This window comes from Doryrhamphus excisus, linkage group LG19 (genome assembly GCF_037039965.1).
Source record: "Doryrhamphus excisus strain RoL-2023G ecotype Guam linkage group LG19, RoL_Dexc_Guam_v1.1, whole genome shotgun sequence".
Lineage (NCBI taxonomy): Eukaryota > Metazoa > Chordata > Actinopteri > Syngnathiformes > Syngnathidae > Doryrhamphus > Doryrhamphus excisus.
In genome coordinates, this window is record NC_136375.1 from 2,718,011 (window position 1) to 2,742,819 (window position 24,809).

At 32.7% G+C, this 24,809-nt stretch overlaps 1 protein-coding gene across 1 annotated transcript; it reads right to left on the reverse strand.

Annotated features, from left to right (window-relative positions):
• Positions 1-428: 428 nt before the first annotated feature.
• On the reverse strand, positions 429-23,551 carry sptlc1 (serine palmitoyltransferase, long chain base subunit 1). Its single transcript, XM_058057624.2, has 15 exons — positions 23,381-23,551; positions 22,212-22,319; positions 20,537-20,631; positions 18,600-18,693; positions 18,420-18,492; positions 16,186-16,318; positions 15,853-15,982; positions 13,396-13,485; positions 11,834-11,941; positions 8,467-8,562; positions 6,759-6,855; positions 6,593-6,647; positions 2,504-2,621; positions 2,327-2,400; positions 429-674 (listed from the first exon to the last, which is right to left on the reverse strand). The coding sequence occupies exons 1-15, from the start codon at positions 23,432-23,434 to the stop codon at positions 581-583; spliced, it is 1,419 nt and encodes a 472-aa protein (XP_057913607.2). The 5' UTR covers positions 23,435-23,551; the 3' UTR covers positions 429-580.
• Between the last annotated feature and the right edge of the window lie 1,258 nt (positions 23,552-24,809).

Genomic DNA, 24,809 nt, shown 5'->3' on the forward strand with positions numbered 1-24,809 from the left:
TTATTTATTATATTATTTTTTATTTTATATGTGTAATAAATATTTTACAATAAAAATAATTTTAAAACTAATATTTTTTGTGTGAAATATAAATAAATTTTTATAAAAATATGAATTATATTTTTAATGACCGCTCATGGCCCACCTGCAGTACCATTACAGCCCACCAGGGGGCAGCAGCTCTCACTTTGGGAAAGACTGATCTAGGACAAGTAGTCTGTCAGGACTTTTCTAAAAATGTCACATATTCCATAATTGTCCATATTTTCTGTGCCATTTTTCCCATTGGTGGAAATCTTACATTTCACATTAGATATACCACCTGAATTTTTATTTCAAATACATTTGTAGATCTTGAAAAACAATGTTGTCACGGGGTGTTCTAATAATGAATGTACTCATTCATGTCAAATAAACATCAGCACCACTTAAGGAATGTTGGATTTTATTACTGACAGTCAACAGTTTGATGTGTGTAACATTTAAGGACACTTAAATGGAAGAAAAAATAAGAATGAGCAGTGCTCACGATGGCGCTTCCACACGTTCCACACCTCCAAAGAACGACACCTTCATGCGTTCATTGAAGAAGCGCCACAGCTGCCTCCTGGATGCACGACACGGCCTTGTGGATGTCCTCCTCTGTGTGCTCAACGGTCACCACCACACGGATGCTGACGACACAAGACATCACACTTACTCACAGTGGACAGTGTGTGTGTGTGTGTGTGTGTGTGTGTGTGTGTGTGTGGCTACCTTTTCCACTGCACAGTACCCACTTGGCTCTATTTACTACTCATGCTTTTCCATTGGCAAAACTGGTACCACGCGTACTTTGAACATTCATTCATACCAAATATGAATCCAAAATACAATGAAATAATGAAAAAATATATACTATGCATTGATATAATATATATATAAATAAAATATAAAAAATACATTTCTATTTAAATAAAAAGATATGTATTATATTACATATATTAAATTATATTAATATATATTATGTATAAAAAAATTATATTTAAAGTTTTTAAAGTTCATATATATATTTTTTAAGTTTTTTTTCTCTCTCTCTCTATATATATATACTTTGAAAAAACTATATATATATATATAAACCTAAAAATATATATATAAACTTTAAAAATCTTTAAATATTTATACTTTTATTTATTTATACTTTATATATATGTAAATAATATATATATACTTTTATAAACATATATAAAAGTACTATACGATACTTTTATATACATATATAAAATTATATCACACAACCATACCTGTCAACATTTGCATTTAAAATAAAGGTCACCCCCCCCAAAAAAAAAAAACTCAAAAAAAAATATATAAAATATATATAAACTTTAAAAACCTTTAAATATTTATACTTTTTTAATGTATATACTTTTATATACATATATATGTAAATATAATATATATATATACTTTTATATACATATATAAAAGTATATCACACAACCATACCTGTCAACATTTGCATTTGAAATAAAAGTCCTTTTCCAAAAAACTAAGAAAAAAAATTATATATATATATATATATATATAAACCTAATAATATATATATATATAAACTAAAAAAAAAACGTTATTTTTTCATTCATTTTTAATGTATATACTTTTATATACATATATATATAATATATATATATATATACTTTTATATACAGAAAAGGTAATTTTCCGAAAAAATAAGGGAACTTGTGGTCTTCTACCAGCAGTGGTTTGCAACTGGTGTCAACCTGGGACCCACATTTTACAATGGTCATTTTATTTCAATCATTTTTATTTCATTTTCATTTTGAAGTTATTTTTAACAGCAAATTCCACACAAAGTTGCTCATCAAGAAAGTAGCTTTTTGACCATGGTCTACAAGAACTAAGATCTAAAATGTTTTATGTGCGGGTTATTGTGTGTAGCTGCTCTATAGGAGTCAACTCGATACAAAAGGTAAAAAAATGAGCAGAATAGGTCCAATTTAAGTAAATTTTATTCATATTTATTTGTAAATATTTTTAACAGTCTATTATTAACTAGTTTTTATTTATTTGTAAATATTTTTTATTTAAGTTTTATTTAAGTCATTTCTATTTTTTAATGGTGAATTCCACACAAAGTTGCTAAAAGTGAATGCGATGGGTACCGACTGTGTACTGCATCATGGAAGAATGTGTCCAACGTTACTATACAAAAATTGCCCTATTTGATTGTGTTATGTACTTTAACAAAATACACAACTGCAACACAAAATAGGAGTGTAGTGAGAATACTACAGCAGTACCGTGTAAAGATGGATCTTACCTGGGTGGAGGAAGATATCGCTCTTCTTTTTCAAGGTAGCGAGCGAGGGTCACCGCCACCTGCCTTTCCATACACTAACACCCAACACATAGAAACTATGAGACACTGAACACTCAATGTGTACTTCATGCGTGTACATTTTGGATATGTTTTCATTGTGCGATGCATTGAACTCACATAGTCGACAATGGAGCGCAGAAGCTGCATGTCTGACTCTCGAGAGCCGGAACTCCTCTCCAGCTGCAAGTGAAGAGCTGGAGCAAACTGCACTCCCATTAACTTCAACCCCGGAATTCTGCAGCACGACAAAATACGACAGCTTTTCAGCATCACAGGAACCTCCTTCTATTTGATGGAGTGATTGCTGCTGTGTGAGGAAAAGCTAAAAGAATATCTTTTTATCCTTCTTTTATTCATCTAACTTTATTTTACTGTGAAGATGCAACAAAAAAAATATCTAAAATGTTTTCTGTGCAGGTTATTGTGTGTAGCTGCTCTATAGGAGACAGCAACGCGATACAAAAAGTTGAAAAATGAGCATAAGGGACCTCTTATTTTAAATAAATTTTATTCATATTTATTTGTAATAATTTTTTACCGTTTTATTAAGACATTTGTATTTATTTGTAATTTTTTTTAGTTTTATTTAAGTCATTTTTATTTTTTACAGCGAATTCCACACAAAGTTGCTAATCAAGAAAGTTGCTCATTTATGCTCATTTTAAGTAAATTTTATTCATATTTATTTGTAATAATTTTTTACCGTTTTATTAAGTCATTTGAATTTATTTGTAATTTTTTTTAGTTTTATTTAAGTCATTTTTATTTTTTTAACCGCAAATTCCACACAAAGTTGCTAATCAAGAAAGTTGCTCATTTATGCTCATTTTAAGTAAATTTTATTCATATTTATTTGTAATAATTTTTTACCGTTTTATTCAGTCATTTGTATTTATTTGTAATTTTTTTTGTTTTATTTAAGTCATTTTTATTTTTTTAACAGCGAATTCCACACAAAGTTGCTAATCAAGAAAGTTGCTCATTTATGCTCATTTTAAGTAAATTTTATTCATATTTATTTGTAATAATTTTTTTACCGTTTTATTAAGTCATTTGTATTTATTATTAATTTTTTTAGTTTTATTTAAGTCATTTTTATTTTTTAACAGCGAATTCCACACAAAGTTGCTAATCAAGAAAGTTGCTCATTTATGCTCATTTTAAGTAAATTTTATTCATATTTATTTGTAATAATTTTTTTTACCGTTTTATTAAGTCATTTGTATTTATTTGTAATTTTTTTTAGTTTTATTTAAGTCATTTTTATTTTTTAACAGCAAATTCCACACAAAGTTGCTAATCAAGAAAGTAGCTTTTTGACCATGTTCTACAAGAACAAACATCTATTTGTAATTTTTTTAGTTTTATTTAAGTCATTTTTATTTTTTAACAGCGAATTTCACACAAAGTTGCTAATCAAGAAAGTTGCTCATTTATGCTCATTTTAAGTAAATTTTATTCATATTTATTTGTAATAATTTTTTTTACCGTTTTATTAAGTCATTTGTATTTATTTGTAATTTTTTTAGTTTTATTTAAGTCATTTTTATTTTTTAACAGCAAATTCCACACAAAGTTGCTAATCAAGAAAGTTGCTCATTTATGCTCATTTTAAGTAAATTTTATTCATATTTATTTGTAATAATTTTTTTTACCGTTTTATTAAGTCATTTGTATTTATTTGTAATTTTTTAAAGTTTTATTTAAGTCATTTTTATTTTTTAACAGCAAATTCCACACAAAGTTGCTAATCAAGAAAGTAGCTTTTTGACCATGTTCTACAAGAACAAACATCTATTTGTAATTTTTTTAGTTTTATTTAAGTCATTTTTATTTTTTAACAGCAAATTTCACACAAAGTTGCTAATCAAGAAAGTTGCTCATTTATGCTCATTTTAAGTAAATTTTAATCATATTTATTTGTAATAATTTTTTACCGTTTTATTAAGTCATTTGTATTTATTTGTATTTTTTTTTAGTTTTATTTAAGTCATTTTTATTTTTTTAACAGCGAATTCCACACAAAGTTGCTAATCAAGAAAGTAGCTATTTGACCATGTTCTACAAGAACAAACATCTATTTGTAATTTTTTTAGTTTTATTTAAGTCATTTTTATTTTTTAACAGCGAATTCCACACAAAGTTGCTAATCAAGAAAGTTGCTCATTTATGCTCATTTTAAGTAAATTTTAATCATATTTATTTGTAATAATTTTTTTTACCGTTTTATTAAGTCATTTGTATTTGTTTGTATTTTTTTTAGTTTTATTTAAGTCATTTTTATTTTTTTAACAGCGAATTCCACACAAAGTTGCTAATCAAGAAAGTAGCTTTTTGACCATATTCTACAAGAACAAACATCTAAAAGGTTTTATGTGCGGGTTATTGTGTGTAGCTGCTCTATAGGAGACAACAACGCAATACAAAAAGTTGAAAGTAATTTTTATTCATATTTATTTGTAATAATTTTTTAGCGTTTTAAGTCATTTGTATTTATTTTTTTAGTTTTATTTAAGTCATTTTTATTTTTCAATGAGCATAAGGGACCTCGTATGCGCATTTTAAGTACATTTTATTCATATTTGTAATAATTTTTTACTGTTTTATTAAGTCATTTGTATTTGTAATTATTATTTTTTTTTTGTTTTATTTCAGTCATTTTTATTTTTTAACAGCAAATTCCACAAAAAGTTGCTAATCAAGAAAGTAGCTTTTTGACCATGTTCTACAAGAACAAACATCTAAAATGTTTTATGTGCGGGTTATTGTGTGTAGCTGCGCTATAGGAGACAACAACGCGATACAAAAAGTTGAAAAATGAGCATAAGGGACCTCGTATGCGCATTTTAAGTACATTTTATTCATATTTGTTTGTAATATTTTTTTCCTGTTTTATTAAGTCATTTGTATTTGTTTGTAATTATTTTTATTTTTTTTAGTTTTATTTAAGTCATTTTTATTTTTTAACAGCGAATTCCACACAAAGTTGCTAATCAAAAAAGTAGCTTTTTGACCATGTTCTGTTTGACCATGTTCTACAAGAACAAACATCTAAAATGTTTTATGTGCGGGTTATTGTGTGTAGCTGCTCTACAGGAAACAACGCGATACAAAAAGTTGAAAAATTTGCATAAGGGACCTCTTATGCTCATTTTAAGTAAATTTTATTCATATTTATTTGAAATATTTTTTAGTTTTAAGTCCTCTTTATTTTTTAACTGCGAATTCCACAACGACTCAATACAAAAGGTCAAAAAAATGAGCATAAGAGGTCCCCTTTAAGTCAATTTTATTCATATTTATTTGTAATTTCTTTAACTTTTATTAAGTCATTTGTATTTATTTGTAATATTTTTTTAGTTTTATTTAAGTCATTTTTATTTTTTAACAGCAAATTCCATACAAAGTTGAGAATCAAGAAAGTAGCTTTTTGACCATGTTCTACAAGAACAAAAAGCTAAAATGTTTTATGCGCGGGTTATTGTGTGTAGCTGCTCTATAGGAGACAACAACGCGATACAAAAAGTTGAAAAATTTGCATAAGGGACCTCTTATGCTCATTTTAAGTAAATTGTATTCATATTTATTTGAAATATTATTTTACTGTTTTATTAAATCATTTGAATGTATTTGTATTTTTTTAGTTTTATTTAAGTCATTTTTATTTTTTAACCGCGAATTCCACAACAACTCAATACAAAATGTCGAAAAAATGAGCATAAGAGGTCCCCTTTAAGTCAATTTTATTCATATTTATTTGTAATTTTTTTACTTTTTATTAAGTCATTTTTATTTATTTGTAATTATTATTTTAGTTTTATTTAAGTCATTTTTATTTTTTAACAGCGAATTCCACACAAAGTTGCTAATGAAGAAAGTAGCTTTTTGACCATGTTCTACAAGAACTAAGATCTAAAATGTTTTCTGTGTGGGTTATTGTGTGTAGCTGCTCCATAGGAGACAACTCAATAAAAAAGATCGAAAAATTAGCATAAGAGGTCCCCTTTATGTCAATTTTATTCTTATTTATTTGTAATTATTTTTTACCCTTTTATTAAGTCCTATTTATTCATATGTAATTATTATTTTAGTTTTATTTAAGTAATTTTTATTTTTTAATAGCGAATTCCACACAAAGTTGCTAATCAACAAAGTAGCTTTTTGACCATCTTCTACTAGGAAACCAAGTCAGGGAAGAAAACTTACCCGTTTAATGCTTTGTAAACACGTTTGCATTTGTCCCTCAAAACAACAAAAATGTCTGGAAAAAGAAAACAAAATGGACTTTCAGTCAAAAATCAGAGGAAAAGACGAGACAGCTTTATAGAGACTGTAAAAGGTAAAGATGGCAGAAATAAAAAAAAAATCATACCAGGATTCTCTTGCATGATGTTAAGGGCCTCTATGGCTGCGGCAGCTAGCATGGGAGGCAGCGACGCAGAGAAACAATAGCCTTGGCCGGACAGCCGCTGAATTATAAATCATCACATTTCGGGTTAGGAACAACAAATATTCAGCAACGACTTTGGAAGTCCACAAGTTACAGTTTTATTAATTTTATTTGTTTTTTTTTTATTTACAATGACACAATGTGTACCATAGTAAGTGTCAATATAGTGATATATATAGCACATCATGACTGGTTCAAGACTCTTCATCCTTGTATTTAGCAAACATCAACTGCTTGTATTGTTTCTTGAATTGGCTCATCGTTGTGCATTGTTTGATTTCCTTACTCAATCCATTCCATAGTTTGATTCCACATACTGAAATGCTATGGCTAGCATAACGTAGTCCTAGCATAGAAGTGTTTCAAATGTACTTCTTCCCTGAGATCATATTTCTCCTCTCTTGTAGAGAAGTATTGGATGACATTTTTAGATAATTGGTTATTTTTAGCCTTATGCATTATTTCAGCTGTTTGAAGATGAACTATATCAGCAAGTTGAAGTATTTGTGATTTTAGAAATAAGGAGTAAGGAATAAGGAACAAGTTTTGTTTCTCATAATACATTTTTTTTAAAAAAAGGTAATATTTCAACTACGTGCTACTAAACTACACCATATGCTAATAAAATAATATTATTTTCCTCAACAACGTTTTTTCTCAACTCTGTAAAATGACATCAGTTTACACCAATTCTGCTGTTTTTTTTTTCCAACTACAGTAAAGTCTCGTTATATCGATATCGGTTAAAACGAATTACTACTTATTACGATACTATTTTCATTTCCCGGCAAATTTCTAGTCTTTTATGATATAATTAGCTCCGTTAGTACGATACCCGGTTATTATGATAATCCGGTTACTACGATGCCCTTTTCATCTCCCGCCAGCCAATTTGGTCTGCTTATATCGATACAAAAGCAGCTTAAATCAATCTTTGCTTAAGGATTTCAATACCAAAAAAGAACACGACGAACGGCTGCTTCCAGTCAACTTTATTTTTCACACTTCCACCACCAGAGTGCAGCACACACAGTCCCTCGCGCCTACCCCTCTGGGTGGCAACACCTTCCCTATCGATAGTTCCGGGTGAATTATGTCCCGGTAACCGGTAATCACTACAGCGTAAGTTTATTTTTATTTACTGTAGTACAAAATGTATTGTAGTACAAAAGCATGCTAGATACGCAATCCATGAACTCAAGGAGAAAATTACATGATCAAAGATCCGCCCACTTTTAATGCAGTTTGGCGCAGGATCGGATATATGGATAGTCCGCTTATATCGGTATTTTTTCCGACTCCCGAGAATATCGATATAACGAGACTTTACTGTATTTTGACTTTTTTCTTGTAAGTTTTCTTCTCATCATGATGACTTTATTGCCCTTATACTTTGACTTTTTCCGCAATCAAATTTAGCAAAATTCCAACTTTATTAACATTATGACTTTTTTTTCCGGGTTTTTATTGTTTTGTTGTTAACTTATATTTTTTAGAATGTGCTGTGAACCAATAACAAAACAGCCACAGGCCAGAATTGGCCTACGGGCTGCACTTTGGACACCGCTGCTGTAATGACTAGTAATGATTATATACATTCTATACATATTACACGTTATTACGTACTTACCTGGTGGTCTATCACAAAAGACCGTCCGCAGCAGAAGCCTCCAATGGAAGCCACAGCGTTCTCCATGTTGGCACTGATCAGGTCAATGTCTTCTATCTGCACCAAAAGCACATGAAAGACATGCTAGCATACATGGAATATACAATATTAAGTTTAATCATCATGAGACGATGCCTTATGTAAAAATAGTTTCTAAGTCCTGCATGTGTCATATTTTGCGGCTGCACTCTATTTTTCTAAAATATAAAAATTAATAAATCAAAATGTCATTGGCAGAAAACACAAAAAGCATCGGAAATGGTAGATTGTGCCACCAAAGGGAGCCAGAGCATCTGGAGCCCAAAACCCAGAGGGAGGCTGATGTCATTGCAACGCCCCAATGAATGTTTCTCAGGTGTGATGCCTTATAGGAAAATGTAAAAATGTTGGGTTTGTTTTTCATTTTAAACTTGTATTGGTACATGTTTGTATATTTCTGAGGTATACCTTTAGAGCAGTGCTTCTTAATTATTTTCTGAAGCAGAAAAGCCTAGAATTTTTTGAATGACTTATACTTTACTTTACATTAGCCGCAGGGGTCAAAGTTAGAAAAGAAAAAGTAGCGCTTTATACACTGGAATTTACAGGAGTCTGATGTCTCATTTGCATATATTTTGTCTTCTATATTTGACATCATAACTGTAACGACTATAGCGGTGTTATTTCATGTCTAAAGGGCTCTAATAATGTTAAATAAATTATTTAGAACAAGGGTCTCAAACACGCGGCCCGCGGGCCAAATGTGGTCCGCAGGACACTAGTTTGAGGCCCCGGCCTTGATATGAAAGTTTAATGTTAGTGCGGCCCATGCAAGTTTGATATAGAAAAAATTATTACGTTTGATTAATGTTCATGTTAAAGGTTAAATAACTGTTAATAGTTATCCTCCCTATCCGTGTGGAAGTGGTAAGTTTTTGGCTATTTAAGTTTAAAGGAAATAACTTGAAGGCTACCGTTTAGGTCGCTAGCTCTCTAGTTTGCGAGTTAGCATGTGTCTCAAGACCCTGCAGTTGCGCAATATGTTGTAAATAAAAAGAGTATAAATGTGACTATAGTTGTGTTTTGTCATGTCTACAGGGCTCTAATAATGCTTTGTTCATTTTAATCTGAAAAAAAACATTTGTATACCCACCAACTATATGTGGTTTCTTAAGTTTTTATTATTATTAATATTATATTTATTTATTACTGATTGATTTTCTTTATTCTTGATTTGTTTATTTATTTTTCATCTTATTTTGTGTAGAAAAATAAAAAGTAAGATTTTTGAGAACAGTGGAATGTTTTATCAGAGCTTTAGTTATATTTAAGTTTGTTCATTTTTCTGTTTTTAATAAATGCGTTTTTTGTTTTTTTTGGGAAAACCTGATGCGGCCCAGACCCTAGGTCCAGTGGCCCCCCAGGTAAATTGAGTTTGAGACCCCTGACTTAGAAGGTTATAAACAGGTTTTTAGGCAAAAATATTCCATTACGAGTGGAAAGGTGACTATGGGGGTTATTTCAGGTTGAAAAAAATATATATTTGTAAGTTTGTAAACAGGTTTTTTTGAACAAAAATATGCCATTTATAAATTAGGAATTCTACTTAGTGGAAATTCACTTATCACAATCAGGCCTGGTACCAATTAACTGTGATAAACGAGAGATTACTGTACCAAATTCCTGACATTCCTGACATAATACTGTTCATTTGAATCTGGAAAAAAAAAAATTCTCCACTCACCAGCTATATGTGGTTTCTTAAGTTTTTCTTATTTGCTGCTTTATTATTTTATTTATTTATTAATAATTTTATACAAATAAAATATTATATAGTAATTTATTTATTTATATTATATTTTATGAATATTTTGATTTGTTTATTTATTTTTCATTTTATTTTGTGTTTTATAAAAAATGTTTAATGTTATTACTAATTTATTACCAATTTATTTATATTATATTATATACTAATTTATTTATTTATATTATATTTTATGAATATTTTGATTTGTTTATTTATTGTTCATCTTATTTTGTGTAGTAAATAAAAATTAAGGTATTTAAGAACAGTGGAATGTTTTATGGAAAACATGGAAAACCTGAACCAAAGCACTGAAAAAGTGTAGGGTGTAGCAGAAGCAAAGGCATATTTATTTTTCTGTTTTTAATAAATGCGTTTTTTTTTTTTTTTAACCCAATGCGGCCCAGCCTCACCCAGACCCTAGGTCCAGTGGCCCCCCAGGTAAATTGAGTTTGAGACCCCTGATTTAGAAGGTTATAAACAGGTTTTTAGGCAAAAATATTCCATTACGAGTGGAAAGGTGACTATGGGGGTTATTTCATGTTGGAAAAAAAAATTATTTGTAAGTTTGTAAACAGGTTTTTTTTGTACAAAAATATGCCATTTATAAATTAGGAATTCTACTTAGTGGAAATTCACTTATCACGATCAGGCCTGGTACCAATTAACTGTGATAAACGAGAGATTACTGTACCAAATTCCTGACATTCCTGACATAATACTGTTCATTTGAATCTGAAAAAAAATCATTTCTCCACCCACCAACTATATGTGGTTTCTTAAGTTGTTCTTATTTGCTGCTTTATTATTTTATTTATTTATTAATAATTTTATAAAAATAAAATATTATATACTAATTTATTTATTTATATTATATTTTATGAATATTTTGATTTGTTTATTTATTTTTCATTTTATTTTGTGTTTTATAAATAATTTTTTAATGTTATTACTAATTTATTACTAATTTATTTATATTATATTATATACTAATTTATTTATTTATATTATATTTTATGAATATTTTGATTTGTTTATTTATTGTTCATCTTATTTTGTGTAGTAAATAAAAATTAAGGTATTTAAGAACAGTGGAATGTTTTATGGAAAACATGGAAAACCGGAACCAAAGCACTGAAAAAGTGTAGGGTGTAGCGGAAGCAAAGGCATATTTATTTTTCTGTTTTTAATAAATGCGTTTTGGATTTTTTTAACCCAATGCGGCCCAGCCTCACCCAGACCCTAGCTCCAGTGGCCCCCCAGGTAAATTGAGTTTGAGACCCCTGCTTTAAACGGTGTTACTTTAGTGTAATTTCCAGCATACTTGAACGTAGCAAATGTAGCAACGGTTCGAGATAAAGGCATATTGGGTTTGTGATGGGAGTACATTCACTCATCCAGTTTGCATTTGATGATGTCACCAGGCTCAGAAATGGTCATATCTAATATTCATCATTGGTGAACAATTAGACCTCACATCAATCATATGGTTCCTTATGCTAGTCCATAAACATAACGACAAAAAGACCAATCCAGCTTACTCACATTCACTCCAAAGTGCTCTGTGACTCCACGGCCATGCTCTCCCAAGACGCCAAAAGACATGCTCTCCTCCAGGAAAATCCGCACCTTGTACTTGTACTTTAGTTTCACCTGGAGACAAAAAAGGCAGATGTTTTAACGATAACATTAATGGAATGGAATGGCCTTTATTGTCGTTATACAAGATGTACAACGAGATTGGAGAGCTTCTCCTTTCAGTGCAGTAGTCAAGTTAAAAAAAGTATACAAAAGTAGAGTAAAAATGACAATTTAACAAAATATATACAAGATATCCAAAATATACACATAGTAATGCACAGGAGAAGACATATTGCAGATATATTAATTTTAGTGCAATGATAAATGGGTCATAGTGCAAATAATCATGTTTTTTTTTTCATTGCAAGTGAGCTCAGGGGAAGTGCATCACTAACAGGAAGAAAAGGAGCGCTTGATTTTCACGCCCTAACACACCTCCAGCTGTTGATCGGTTTGGGTATCAGAGCTGTTTTTAAGGTTTTCATGTTGTGTTTAGGGCTGCATGGTGGTCTAGTGGTTAGCACGCAGACCTCGCAGCTAGGAGACCAGGGTTCAATCCCACCCTCGGCCATTCTCTGTGTGGAGTTTGCATGTTCTCCCCGTGCATGCATGTTTTTTTTCCGGGTACTCCGGTTTCCTTCCACATTCCAAAAACATGCTAGGTTAATTAAGGTATGAATGTGAGTGTGAATGGTTGTTTGTCTATATGTGCCCTGTGATTGGCTGGCGACCGGTCCAGGGTGTACCCAGCTGGGATAGGCTCCAGCACCCCCCGCGACCATCGTGAGGAAAAAGCGGTAGAAAATGAATTAATGTTGTGTTTTAGGGCTGCATGGTGATCTAGTGGTTAGCACGCAGACCTCGCAGCTAGGAGACCAGGGTTCAATCCCACCCTCGGCCATTCTCTGTGTGGAGTTTGCATGTTCTCCCCGTGCATGCATGTTTTTTTTCCGGGTACTCCGGTTTCCTCCCACATTCCAAAAACATGCTAGGTTAATTAGCGACTCCAAATTGTCCATAGGTATGAATGTGAGTGTGAATGGTTGTTTGTCTATATGTGCCCTGTGATTGGCTGGCCACCAGTCCAGGGTGTACCCCGCCTCTCGCCCGAAGACAGCTGGGATAGGCTCCAGCATCCCCGCGACCCTCGTGAGAGGATAAGCGGTAGAAAATGAATCAGTTCTCCTCCTATTTTGTGTGGAAGTGGTAACTTTTTGGCTTCTTATTTTGTCTTTCCCCACCCTCGGCAATCTCTGTGTGGAGTTTGCATGTTCTCCCCGTGCATGCGTGGGTTTTCTCCCGGGTTCTCCAGTTTCCTCCCACATCCCAAAAAAACATGCTAGGTTAATTAGCGACTCCAAATTGTCCATAGGTATGAATGTGAGTGTGAATGGTTGTTTGTCTATATGTGCCCTGTGATTGGCTGGCGACCGGTCCAGGGTGTACCCCGCCTCTCGCCCGAAGACAGCTGGGATAGGCTCCAGCACTCAAGCAGTAGAAAATGAATGAATGAATGTTGTGTTTACCAATTCAGGAAGAGGACAAATGTCAGCAGTGTTGATGTACAGTCCTTCTACTACGATGAACTTGCGAGTCACTCGAGCTTTACGAGGGTTCTGCAACATAAACAGGACAGTATTAGTACCTTTTATGTACATGCAGTAGTACATACATCATTCACTCCATTTTCTACCAAAATGCAGCCCGGGTTCCATTTGCAGTTCATGGTTGTTGTTTCTTATTGGCCCAAAGCACATTGTAAAAAGAAAAATAATAAGAATAAAGAAAAAAACAACAGCAAAAAGTGAACATAAAATCAGCAGTAATTTCACAAGAATTCAAAATATTCAAAGAAAAAAGTCGAAAGTTTCCTCACACGTTCCAAAAACATGCATAGTAGGTTAATTGACGACTAAAAAGTAACGTAAAGTAACTCCTCTCATTCCATGTGGAAGTGGTAAATTTGTGTAATAATAATAATGGTAAAAACAGCATTAAGAAAGTCATAATCAGGTCTTCTATGCTCAAACTATGAAAACAAATCATTTAACAACATTGAATCCTACAGTATATTGCAGAAATTCATTTAACGTGGTCAGTTCTAGTCAGGTCTATAAACAAGTAAATCATAAAGCAGAGATGCAGGCTATTTTTTTTTCTTGAAACGTATACATACTTCTTAGCATATAGTTTAAAATAGTTTATATCATTTAATTAATTTGTAATTAATTTATTTATAATTTGATTGATTATTTTTTTATTTTATTTTATAATTTAAGTAAAACTTTAATTTAAATCAAATATATATTACATTTAATTAAATATTTTTTATGACCAGTCCAGGGTGTACCGTGTCTCTGTAATTAAATTAATTAAAATTAAATTGCATATTATAAACAAAATATATTTAAATATTTAATTGATTTTCATATATAGAGAATTTATAAATTTAAATGCAATATTATACCACTCTTAAAATAGCTTATATCATTTAATTCATTTGTAATTAATTTATTTATAATTTGATTATTTTTTATTTTATAATTTAATTTAAGTAAAATTTTAATTTAAACCAAATATATATTACATTTAATTAAATATTTTTTATGACCAGTCCAGGGTGTACCCCGCCTCTCGCCCGGAGACAGCTGGGATAGGCTCCAGCATCCCCCGCGACCCTCGTGAGGAAAAAGCGGTAGAAAATGAATGAATGAATGATATATACACATATATACATGGAGTACTTTTACATTTACAGTACATTTAATTAAGTATTTAATTAAATGTAATTAAATTAAATTAATAAAAATTAAATTGCATATTCTAAACAAAATATATTTAAATATTTAATTGATTTTCATATATAGAGAATTTATAAATTTAAATGCAATATTATACCACTCTTAAAATAGTTTATATCATTTAATTCATTTGTAATTAATTTATTTATAATTTGAGTGATTATTTTTTATTTTATTTTATAATTTAATTTAAGTAAAACTTTAATTTAAATCAAATATATATTACATTTAATTAAATATTTTTTATGACCAGTCCAGGGTGTACCCTGTCTCTCGCCCGAAGACAGCTGGGATAGGCTCCAGCATACCCGCGACCCTCGTGAGGATAAGCGGTAGAAAATGAATGAATGAATGAATGATATATATACATATGTACATGGAGTACTTTTAAATTTACAGTACATTTAATAAAGTATTTAATTAAATGTAATCAAATTAAATTAATTCAAATTAAATTGCATATTATAAACAAAATATATTTAAATATTTAATTGATTTTCATTTTCATTCAGAGAATGTATAAATTTAAATGCAAAATTATACCACTCTTAAAATAGCTTATATCATTTAATTCATTTGTAATTAATTTATTTATAATTTGATTGATTATTTTTTTATTTTATAATTTAAGTAAAACTTTAATTTAAACCAAATATATATTACATTTAATTAAATATTTTTTATGACCAGTCCAGGGTGTACCCTGTCTCTCGCCCGGAGACAGCTAGGATAGGCTCCAGCACCCCCGTGGCCCTCGTGAGGATAAGCGGTAGAAAATGAATGAATGAATGAATGAATGATATATACACATACATACATGGAGTACTTTTACATTTACAGTACATTTAATAAAGTATTTAATTAAATGTAATTAAATTAATTAAAATTAAATTGCATATTATACAAAAAATATATTTATATTTATTTATTTTAATAAAGTATTTAATTAAATGTAATTAAATAAAATTTAATTAATTACAATTAAATTGCATATTATACAGAAAATATATTTAAATATTTAATTGATTTTCATATATAGAGAATTTATAAAATTCAATTGCATCCTTTCATTTTTTGACAGTTTGGTCACAGATCTACATCTTGTTGCTTTAGGCATGTACATGCACACGCACACGCACACGCAGTTTTACTTGAATTACTGTGTTACTCATGCATGGCAACCTTCTGATCTTCCAACTCTTGTTCCTTGAGAAGCTTCTCCAAGTCCTCCATGTCATTGTGCTTGAAGTACTTGATGAAGCTTCGGGATGCTTGAAGGCCTTTTTGGATGGAAAAACACGCAGACTCGTCCCTGAGTACAAATCACACACAAGTGCATAGAGATAGTATGACACTTTTACAGATAAGACAACTGGGATAGGCTCCAGCAAGTGCATAGAGTGTGTTTGGTAAGTTTCACTGCAACACATGGAGACATGGAAGCGTTGCCATGGAGATAGGATACTTGTCAACAGGCCACTGCTGCACATACTCTGCACCGCACATAGGTCTTACACAAAGATGATGTCTCCCCTCTTCGAGTAAGCGGGGATTGCACTCGCAATGGTGGCAAAGCCATAAGAGTAGATGATGGCTTCTTCGGTTTTCATGAAAGCAGCCAGCCTGCTCTCCAGCTCCAGGTGAACATCTGGAAACAATTCAGAGAAATGAAGGTGTTCTTTGTGTTAAGTTGCTATTTAATATTGATTAAATAATATTATTATATTTAATATTAATTCATGGAGTTTGCATGTTCTCCCCGTGCATGCGTGGGTTTTCTCCGGGTACTCCGGTTTCCTCCCACATTCCAAAAACATGCTAGGTTAATTAGCGACTCCAAATTGTCCATAGGTATGAATGTGAGTGTGAATGGTTGTTTGTCTATATGTGCCTTGTGATTGGTTGGCCACACCCCGCCTCTCGCACGAGATGTGTGTTTATGATTTATTAATTGATTTTAAAAATTCTCTCTCTCTCTCTCCCTCTCTCCCTCGCTCTCTACTATAAAAAAATATATTATATATATAAACTTTAAAAAACTTTAAATATTTATACTTCTTTAATGCTTTTTTAAAATATTTAATTGATGTTCATATATAGAGAATTTATAAATTTAAATGCAATATTATACCATTCTTAAAATAGCTTATATCATTTAATTCATTGAATGAATGAATATACATGGAGTACTTTTACATTTACAGTACATTTAATAAAGCATTTACTTAAATGTAATTAAATTAAATTAAGTAAAATTAAATTGCAAATTATACACAAAATATACTTAAATATTTAATTGATTTTCATATATAAAGAATTTATAAATTTTAATGCAATATTATACAATTTTTAAAATAGTTTATGTCATTTAATTAATTTGTAATTAATTTATTTATAATTTGATTGATTTTTTTATTTTATAATTTAAGGAAAACTTTAATTTAAATCAAATATATATTACATTTAATTAAATATTTTTTATGGCCAGTCTGCCTCTCGCCCGAAGACAGCTGGGATAGGCTCCAGCACCCCCACGACCATTGTGAGGATAAGCGGTAGAAAATGAATGAATGAAAGAATAATTAAAATTAAATTGCATATTATACACAAAATATATTTAAATATTTAATTGATTTTCATATATAGTTAATTTATAAATTTAAATGCAATATTATACAATTCTTAAAAGTTTATATCATTTAATTAATGTGTAATTTATTTATTCATAATTTGATAGATTTTTTTATTTTATAATTTAAGTAAAACTTTAATTTAAATCAAATATATATTATATTTAATTAAATATTTTTTATGACCAGTCTGCCTCTCGCCCGAAGACAGCTGGGATAGGCTCCAGCACCCCCCGTGACCCTCGTGAGGATAAGCGGTAGAAAATGAATGAATGAATGAATAATTAAAATTAAATTGCATATTATAACAAAATACATTTAAATATTTAACTAATTTTCTTATATAAAGAATTTATAAATTTGAATGCAATATTATACAATTCTTAAAATAGTTTATATCATTTAATTAATTTGTAATTAATTTATTTATAATTTGATTGATTATTTTTTATTTTATAATTTACTTTAAGTAAAATTTTAATTTAAATCAAATATATATTACATTTAATTAAATATTTTTTATGACCAGTCCAGGGTGTACCCCGCCTCCCGCCCAAAGACAGCTGGGATAGGCTCCAGCATCCCCCGCGACCCTCGTGAGGATAAGCGGTAGAAAATGAAGGAATGAATGAATAGTTAAAATTTAATTGCATATTATAAACAAAATATATTTAAATATTTAATTGATTTTCATATATAGAGAATTTATAAATTTAAATGCAATATTATACCATTCTTAAAATAGCTTATATCATTTAATTCATTTGTAATTAATTTATTTATAATTTGATTGATTATTTTTTTTATTTTATTTCATAATTAAATTTAAGGAAGACTTGAATTTAAATCAAATGGTGGAAGAAAAGGGTATTTTGAATGGTAAGTTTAGCTTCCAAGTCCTGGCAGATGGCTCTGTCAACAAGACCCAAGTGATTTACCTGCAGGCATAGCCGAGGACAGCTGTTTGGCGGCCTTGTGTCAATGTGACAAAGGCGGAAATGAGTGACTACACAAACACCGCGCTCAATGAGATGGTAGTAAAGGCTCGCGAGGGAATTTATTAGCGTTATTATTAGCATGTGTTAGCGATTGTGCTTGAAGTGCCCAAATATCTCCTACCAAAAGTTCCATAGAAGCCCCGCGGACCACATGTTCCAACACCATATTTCTTCAGTGACGACAGAGCCTTTTGCTGCAGTAAGGAAAAATACTGTATCATTACTTTGACAATGTGAACATTGTTTTTATAAACAGGAACTATATCAGAACGTGTGAACGTACAGTATTTCAAATACTGACCTTTACTCGCTCATTACCCAGGAGACCCAGGAAGTTAAACGATGCAAAGTTAATGCACTCTTTTCCATTGATTATCATTTTGTGGCTGAGAGGTCTGGAATTGAAAGCAGACATCAAACCAAAATTTCCTGGCGTGCAAAGCTACAAGGTAGAACCGTATCAAACAAAAAACAAACAGCAGCTTCGAAAAATAATACAAGAAATACATAGAGAATCAAATAAATCATTCACAATTCAAATCAACATGGCAAAAAAAATTAATCAATAGTTGTGTTCATAGTTTAAATATCATTTCGAGCCGGAGAGCCGGAGAGCCGGAGAGCCGGAGAGCCATGTAGCTACATAGCCAGCTACATAGCCAGCTACATAGCCAGCTACAGAGCCAGCTACAGAGCCAGCTAAAGAGCCAGCTAGATAGCTAGATAGAGAGCCAGCTAGAGAGCTAGCTAGATAGAGAGCTAGCTAGATAGAGAGCTAGCTAGATAGAGAGCTAGCTAGATAGAGAGCTAGCTAGATAGAGAGCCAGCTAGATAGCTAGAGAGCCAGCTAGAGAGCTAGCTAGATAGAGAGCCAGCTAGATAGCTAGAGAGCCAGCTAGAGCGCTAGCTAGATAGAGAGCTAGCTAGATAGAGAGCCAGCTAGATAGCTAGAGAGCCAGCTAGAGAGCTAGCTAGATAGCGAGCCAGCTAGATAGCTAGATAGAGAGCTAGCTAGAGAGCCAGCTAGAGAGCTAGCTAGATAGAGAGCTAGCCAGATAGAGAGCCAGCTAGATAGCTGGAGAGCCAGCTAGAGAGCTAGCTAGATAGAGAGCCAGCTAGATAGCTAGATAGAGAGCCAGCTAGAGAGCTAGCTAGATAGAGAGCCAGCTACATAGCTAGATAGAGAGCCAGCTAGAGAGCTAGCTAGAGAGCCAGCTAGAGAGCTAGCTAGATAGAAAGCTAGCTAGATAGAGAGCCAGCTAGAGAGCTAGCTAGATAGAGAGCCAGCTAGAGAACTAGCTAGCTAGAGAGCCAGCTAGATAGCTAGATAGATAGCTAGATAGCTAGCTAGCTAGATAGCGAGCTAGATAGCGAGCGAGCTAGATAGCTATATAGATAGATAGATAGCGAGACAAGGGGCCAGAGAGCCAGCTACTTAGCCAGCTAGCTAGCTAGATAGAGAGCCAGCTAGAGAGCTACCTAGAGAGCCAGCTAGAGAGCTAGCTAGATAGAGAGCCAGCTAGAGAGCTAGCTAGCTAAAGAGCCAGTGAGATAGCTAGATAGCTAGATAGATAGCTAGATAGCAAGCTAGATAGCAAACCAGAGAGCCAGCTACAAAGCCAGCTAGATAGCTAGATAGACAGCCGGCTAGATAGCTAGCTAGATCAAGAGCCAGCTAGATAACTAGCTAGATAGAGAGCCAGCTAGATAGCTATCTATCTAGCTAGCTAGCTAGCTAGCTAGCTCTCTAGCTGGATAGCCAGATAGACAGCCAGCTAGATAGAGAGCCAGCTGGGTAGCTAGCTAGATAGAGAGCCAGCTAGAGAGCTAGCTAGCTAGATAGCTAACTAGATAGATAGCTAGCTAGCTAGATAGCTAGCTAGCTAGACAGCTAGCTAGCTAGATAGATAGATATAATATCACAGCAGTGAAATTGAAACAAAATGTCATTGCCTGGCTCCCCATAATAAATAATAATAATAATAATAATAATAAATAGATGACATCAAATATGAACAATGTACAGTGTAAACAGTAATTTGTACAAATAATTTAAATAATTTAGAATAAATAATAATAATTTAAAGTTTTGGTTGTGCGTGTGGGCAGATTTGTACACTTCATTTTATTTTTTATGTATTTTTTTAATGAAATTATTGTTTTAATATATATGGTTTTTAAATTGAACATATTAAAAATGTAATAATTTCTCAGTGTGAGATCACAAAGTGTGTTTACCCTGTGATGACATCATAGGGCATGGACGTAGAATCTCCGGAAAGGGTTGGAGCGAGAGGTTCTGGCTGCCATTCCTCAATAAGATCCTCCTTTTCCTGGAAGAGTACAATATCCAAATATCTTACCGATATCTGATACAGTAATATTGTTCAGTACTTCATTACTGATACCAACGTAGGCTACAGCTATACGATATGAACAGACATCTCATTTTTATGCCAGACTTCCGCAGTTACATTGTAGCTTGCCTCTTATTCCATTGTTTACACTCGGGAGCAGCTGTTAGCTTGGAGCACCCCTTTGCTACGCCGAGCGATTGGAGACCCCTTTGGCGATACGGAGGAGGAGAGGCTGCATAGCGGGAGTGAACAGCGAAAAAGACTGTAGAAAGGTTTCTGTATAAAGACGGTATTAACCACGTTTACGTGAGATAGAAGAGCTAACGGCGCTAATAACCCGGCAATATTTTTTTTTCTATATTTCTTTAAAGACAATATACTATTTTATTTCAGCGGCTATTGTTCTATAACATTGTTTACATTTTAATAAAACTTTGCAGGCATTTTTGGCTTTGACTTTTGGCTAAACCAGGGGTGGGCAAACTACGGCCCGGGGGCCACATGCAGCACACCAAGCCTTTGAATCCGGCCCGCCAGGTGCTTTCTAAGTAGTTCCACTTTTAACATATGCAACATGACTAACATAAGTCAGATGTCTTAATCAGTAAAAAACAACAAAAAACAACAAAAAACTGTAAAATTCAACTTTGTAGTTTGATGTGGTCTGGGGGGGGGCAGACTATATATTTTACACGTAACAGTCCACCTGGTATTATTGTATCTGTAAAATTGTCATGCAATCTGCTATTATTATTTATTATTTTATATTTATATTTAAATATTTTAAAAATAATAAAATATTATAATAATTACAATAAAATAAAAATAATAATTATTATATTATTATGTAAAATATGCACATATAACAATGATATTATATATAATTAATATAATAATTAGCATTAATATAATAATTATAATAATCATAATAGTTCTAATAATAGTTATAATAATCTAATAATAATAATAATTATTATTATTATTATGTGATTGTGTCCCTTTTTTCAGGAGCACTTTGTAAACAACAGACCATGTCAAAAAACGAAATTGATAAAACCATCAAAAGGTTGGCTCAGGCCATGATGCCAGGTTGTATGTTGAGTTTAAATGAAATACTTTGGAAAGATTGGGCGGGCCGTATTCAAACACTTGGCGGGCCGGATGTGGCCCCCGGGCCGTAGTTTGCCCAACCCTGAATTAGACAAATAATTCAAGGTGGACTGTTAGAATTATAAGCGTAAAATAGAAAAAGTGTAAAATAGGCCCTGCCGCAACCGACTTAAATAGGTTGCAGTCATTTGATAAACACTGAATAGTCGGGGGCTGCAAACCACACCGCGTTTGATTCCACCCTCGGACATCTCTATGTGTTTGCATGTTCTCCCCGTGCGTGGTTTTCTCCGGGTACTCCGGTTTCCTCCCACATTCCAAAAACATGCATGTTAAGGTTAATGGGCCACTCCAAATTGTGAGGATAAGCGGTAGAAAATGAATGAATGAATGAATAGTAGGGAAACACTCACACACACACACACACACACATAAAGCATTGTTACCTTCTCCGTGAGTTTATTTGTCTCGTGTAGTCTGTAGGTTTTAGAGAAGAGAAGTCTGATGATCCATAAAATGAGGATCCCTTCCAAAATGAGGTGATATGACGGGGCCTAAAGAAGACAGGCATTTTATAATTATTTATAATTATTAATATAAAAAAAGTGATTGTCAATAAGACTACAGACTGTATTCACACGTGTTTGCTACATAGTAGATCAGCGTTTTTCAACCTTTTTTGAGCCACGGCAAGTTTTTTACGTTGGCAAAAATTTGCGGCACACCAATAACCAAGATTATTTGCTTCTTTCAGGTTTTTTTTCCTGATTACGGACTCACCACAGCAGATCCTTTTGATCCGCATACTAATTTAAGCAACAATGTTACAAAATGTCACCACTACCTCTCACGTGCATCACTAAGTCTATTAGAGGAACGAGGCAATCAGCTACGTGTTGCCACACGGACGAATATTACATTGCTCTGCCAGTCTTTACACCAATGACAATGACACAATATCTGCAGAAAATTATTACTACATGTTAATTTAAAAAAAGTGATATTGAATAATTCCTCAGGGCACACCTGACGATTTCTCACGGCACATTTGTGTGCCGCGGCACAGTTGTTGAAAATCACTGCAGTGATAAGGATAAATTAAATCGTAAGACAGATGTAAACATCAAAAAGGGCTTGTCTAAATTACATCAAATATATTAGATAAAAACATAGAGTAATTTTAGGGCTTTCGTTGTCTTTGTTCATAATTTTACAGCATTAACCCACTTAGAGAGTTTTCTTTCAATAAAGCTTTTTGAATACACTAGTGTAAATACGGAAGTACAAGACTGACGGAAGCCGAGAAGGAATTGTTCAAACAGAAGCGGCGCTTCCTTGCAAGTTATTAAACACACATTTGTCGGCGTTCCATATTAAAGCGCATTTATCACTGCTTCAAATAACAGCAGGATAAAAAGCGGGATAGACTTTTGTGTACCTTATCTGCACTTTTACGTATCTGCACAACTTATTTGTTACAAGGCACAAAAAGACGCCACTGGCACCAGTAGCAGGACTACATACTTCCTGACGACTATCAAGAAGACACATTAATAACATACAGTCAAACACACGAATAGTGTCTATAATGTGTCGGAGAAAGTGGAAGAAATACCTCGTACAAGGCTTGCACCATTTCAACCAACACCCACTGCTGTCCAGACGCCATGTTTGTTTCCCCTGTGACGTCACCGGGAAGGCGATACCAGAGTATTACGATACCGATCTACCTATACCAATAATTCCTATACTGGTGTTGATGTTCAATATTGGATTTCCATTGTCAATATTTGACATTGAAGCGCCGAAGAACTGGAGTCTGAGGCGTGGTGTCGAATTTGGGAAAAAACTTTATTCTCTTAGGAAACATTAATTTGCACTCTTTGCTACGTGAGACCTGAACGCCGTCTCGCAACCACAAAACAGGAAGAGAGAAAACCCCTGTCCCTCGCGTTCAACCCTCCGGGTGGCAACCACTCCCCTATCGATCGTTATAATTGCCACAGCGGATCTTTTTGATCCGCATACTGATACATACATACACACACACACAATATATGCAGTAAAGTCTCGTTATATCGATATCGGTTAAAACGAATTACTACTTATTACGATACTATTTTCATTTCCCGGCAAATTTCTAGTCTTTTATGATATAATTAGCTCCGTTAGTACGATACACGGTTATTATGATAATCCGGTTAGGATGCCCTTTTCATCTCCCGCCAGCCAATTTGGTCTGCTTATATCGATACAAAAGCAGCTTAAATCAATCTTTGCTTAAGGATTTCAATACCAAAAAAGAACACGGCGAACGGCTGCTTCCAGTCAACTTTATTTTTCACACTTCCACCACCAGAGCGCAGCACACACAGCGGAAAACACCCGTCCCTCGCGCCTACCCCTCCGGGTGGCAACACCTTCCCTATCGATAGTTCCGGGGTGAATTATGTCCCGGTAACCGGTAATCACTACAGCGTAAGTTTATTTTTTATTTACTGTAGTACAAAATTTATTGTAGGACAAAAGCATGCTAGATACGCAATCCATGAACTCAAGGAGAAAATTACATGCCATATCAAAGATCCGCCCACTTTTAATGCAGTTCGGCGCAGGATCGGATATATGGATAGTCCGGTTATATCGGTATTTTTTCCGACTCCCGAGTATATCGATATAACGAGACTTTACTGTATATATATATACACACACACACACATATATATATATATATATATATACACACACATACACTCTGAAACAAAAGGAGAGAAATAAATTAAAGTTGCTTTATTGTTATGGTTCCATAAAAAACTAAAAAGTAACCCGCCCAAATAAGAGCATGCTATGATGGAGACCCCAAGTGATGAAATGTAAGAAGAATTACAGTACAACTATTTTTATATGACTAGCAGACAGCATGAGTGTCCATAGTGTCGGGGGGCTTTTGCGGACAGTCGCTCAATATTTAATTTTTTTTTACTGGCATACTGCATTTTCTCCAAAAATGAAATAATAAAGACGGCCACATCAGAAAATCACCA

Coding starts and splice junctions, on each gene's coding strand:
- sptlc1 (XM_058057624.2), bottom strand. CDS start 23,434: ATGGCGTCTGGACAGCAGTGGGTGTTGGTTGAAATGGTGCAAGCCTTG. Junction 6,648..6,758: donor CATCATGCAAGAGAATCCTG/GTATGATTTTTT, acceptor TTCTTTTTCCAG/ACATTTTTGTTGTTTTGAGG. Junction 2,401..2,503: donor TGCGCTCCATTGTCGACTAT/GTGAGTTCAATG, acceptor GTTGGGTGTTAG/TGTATGGAAAGGCAGGTGGC.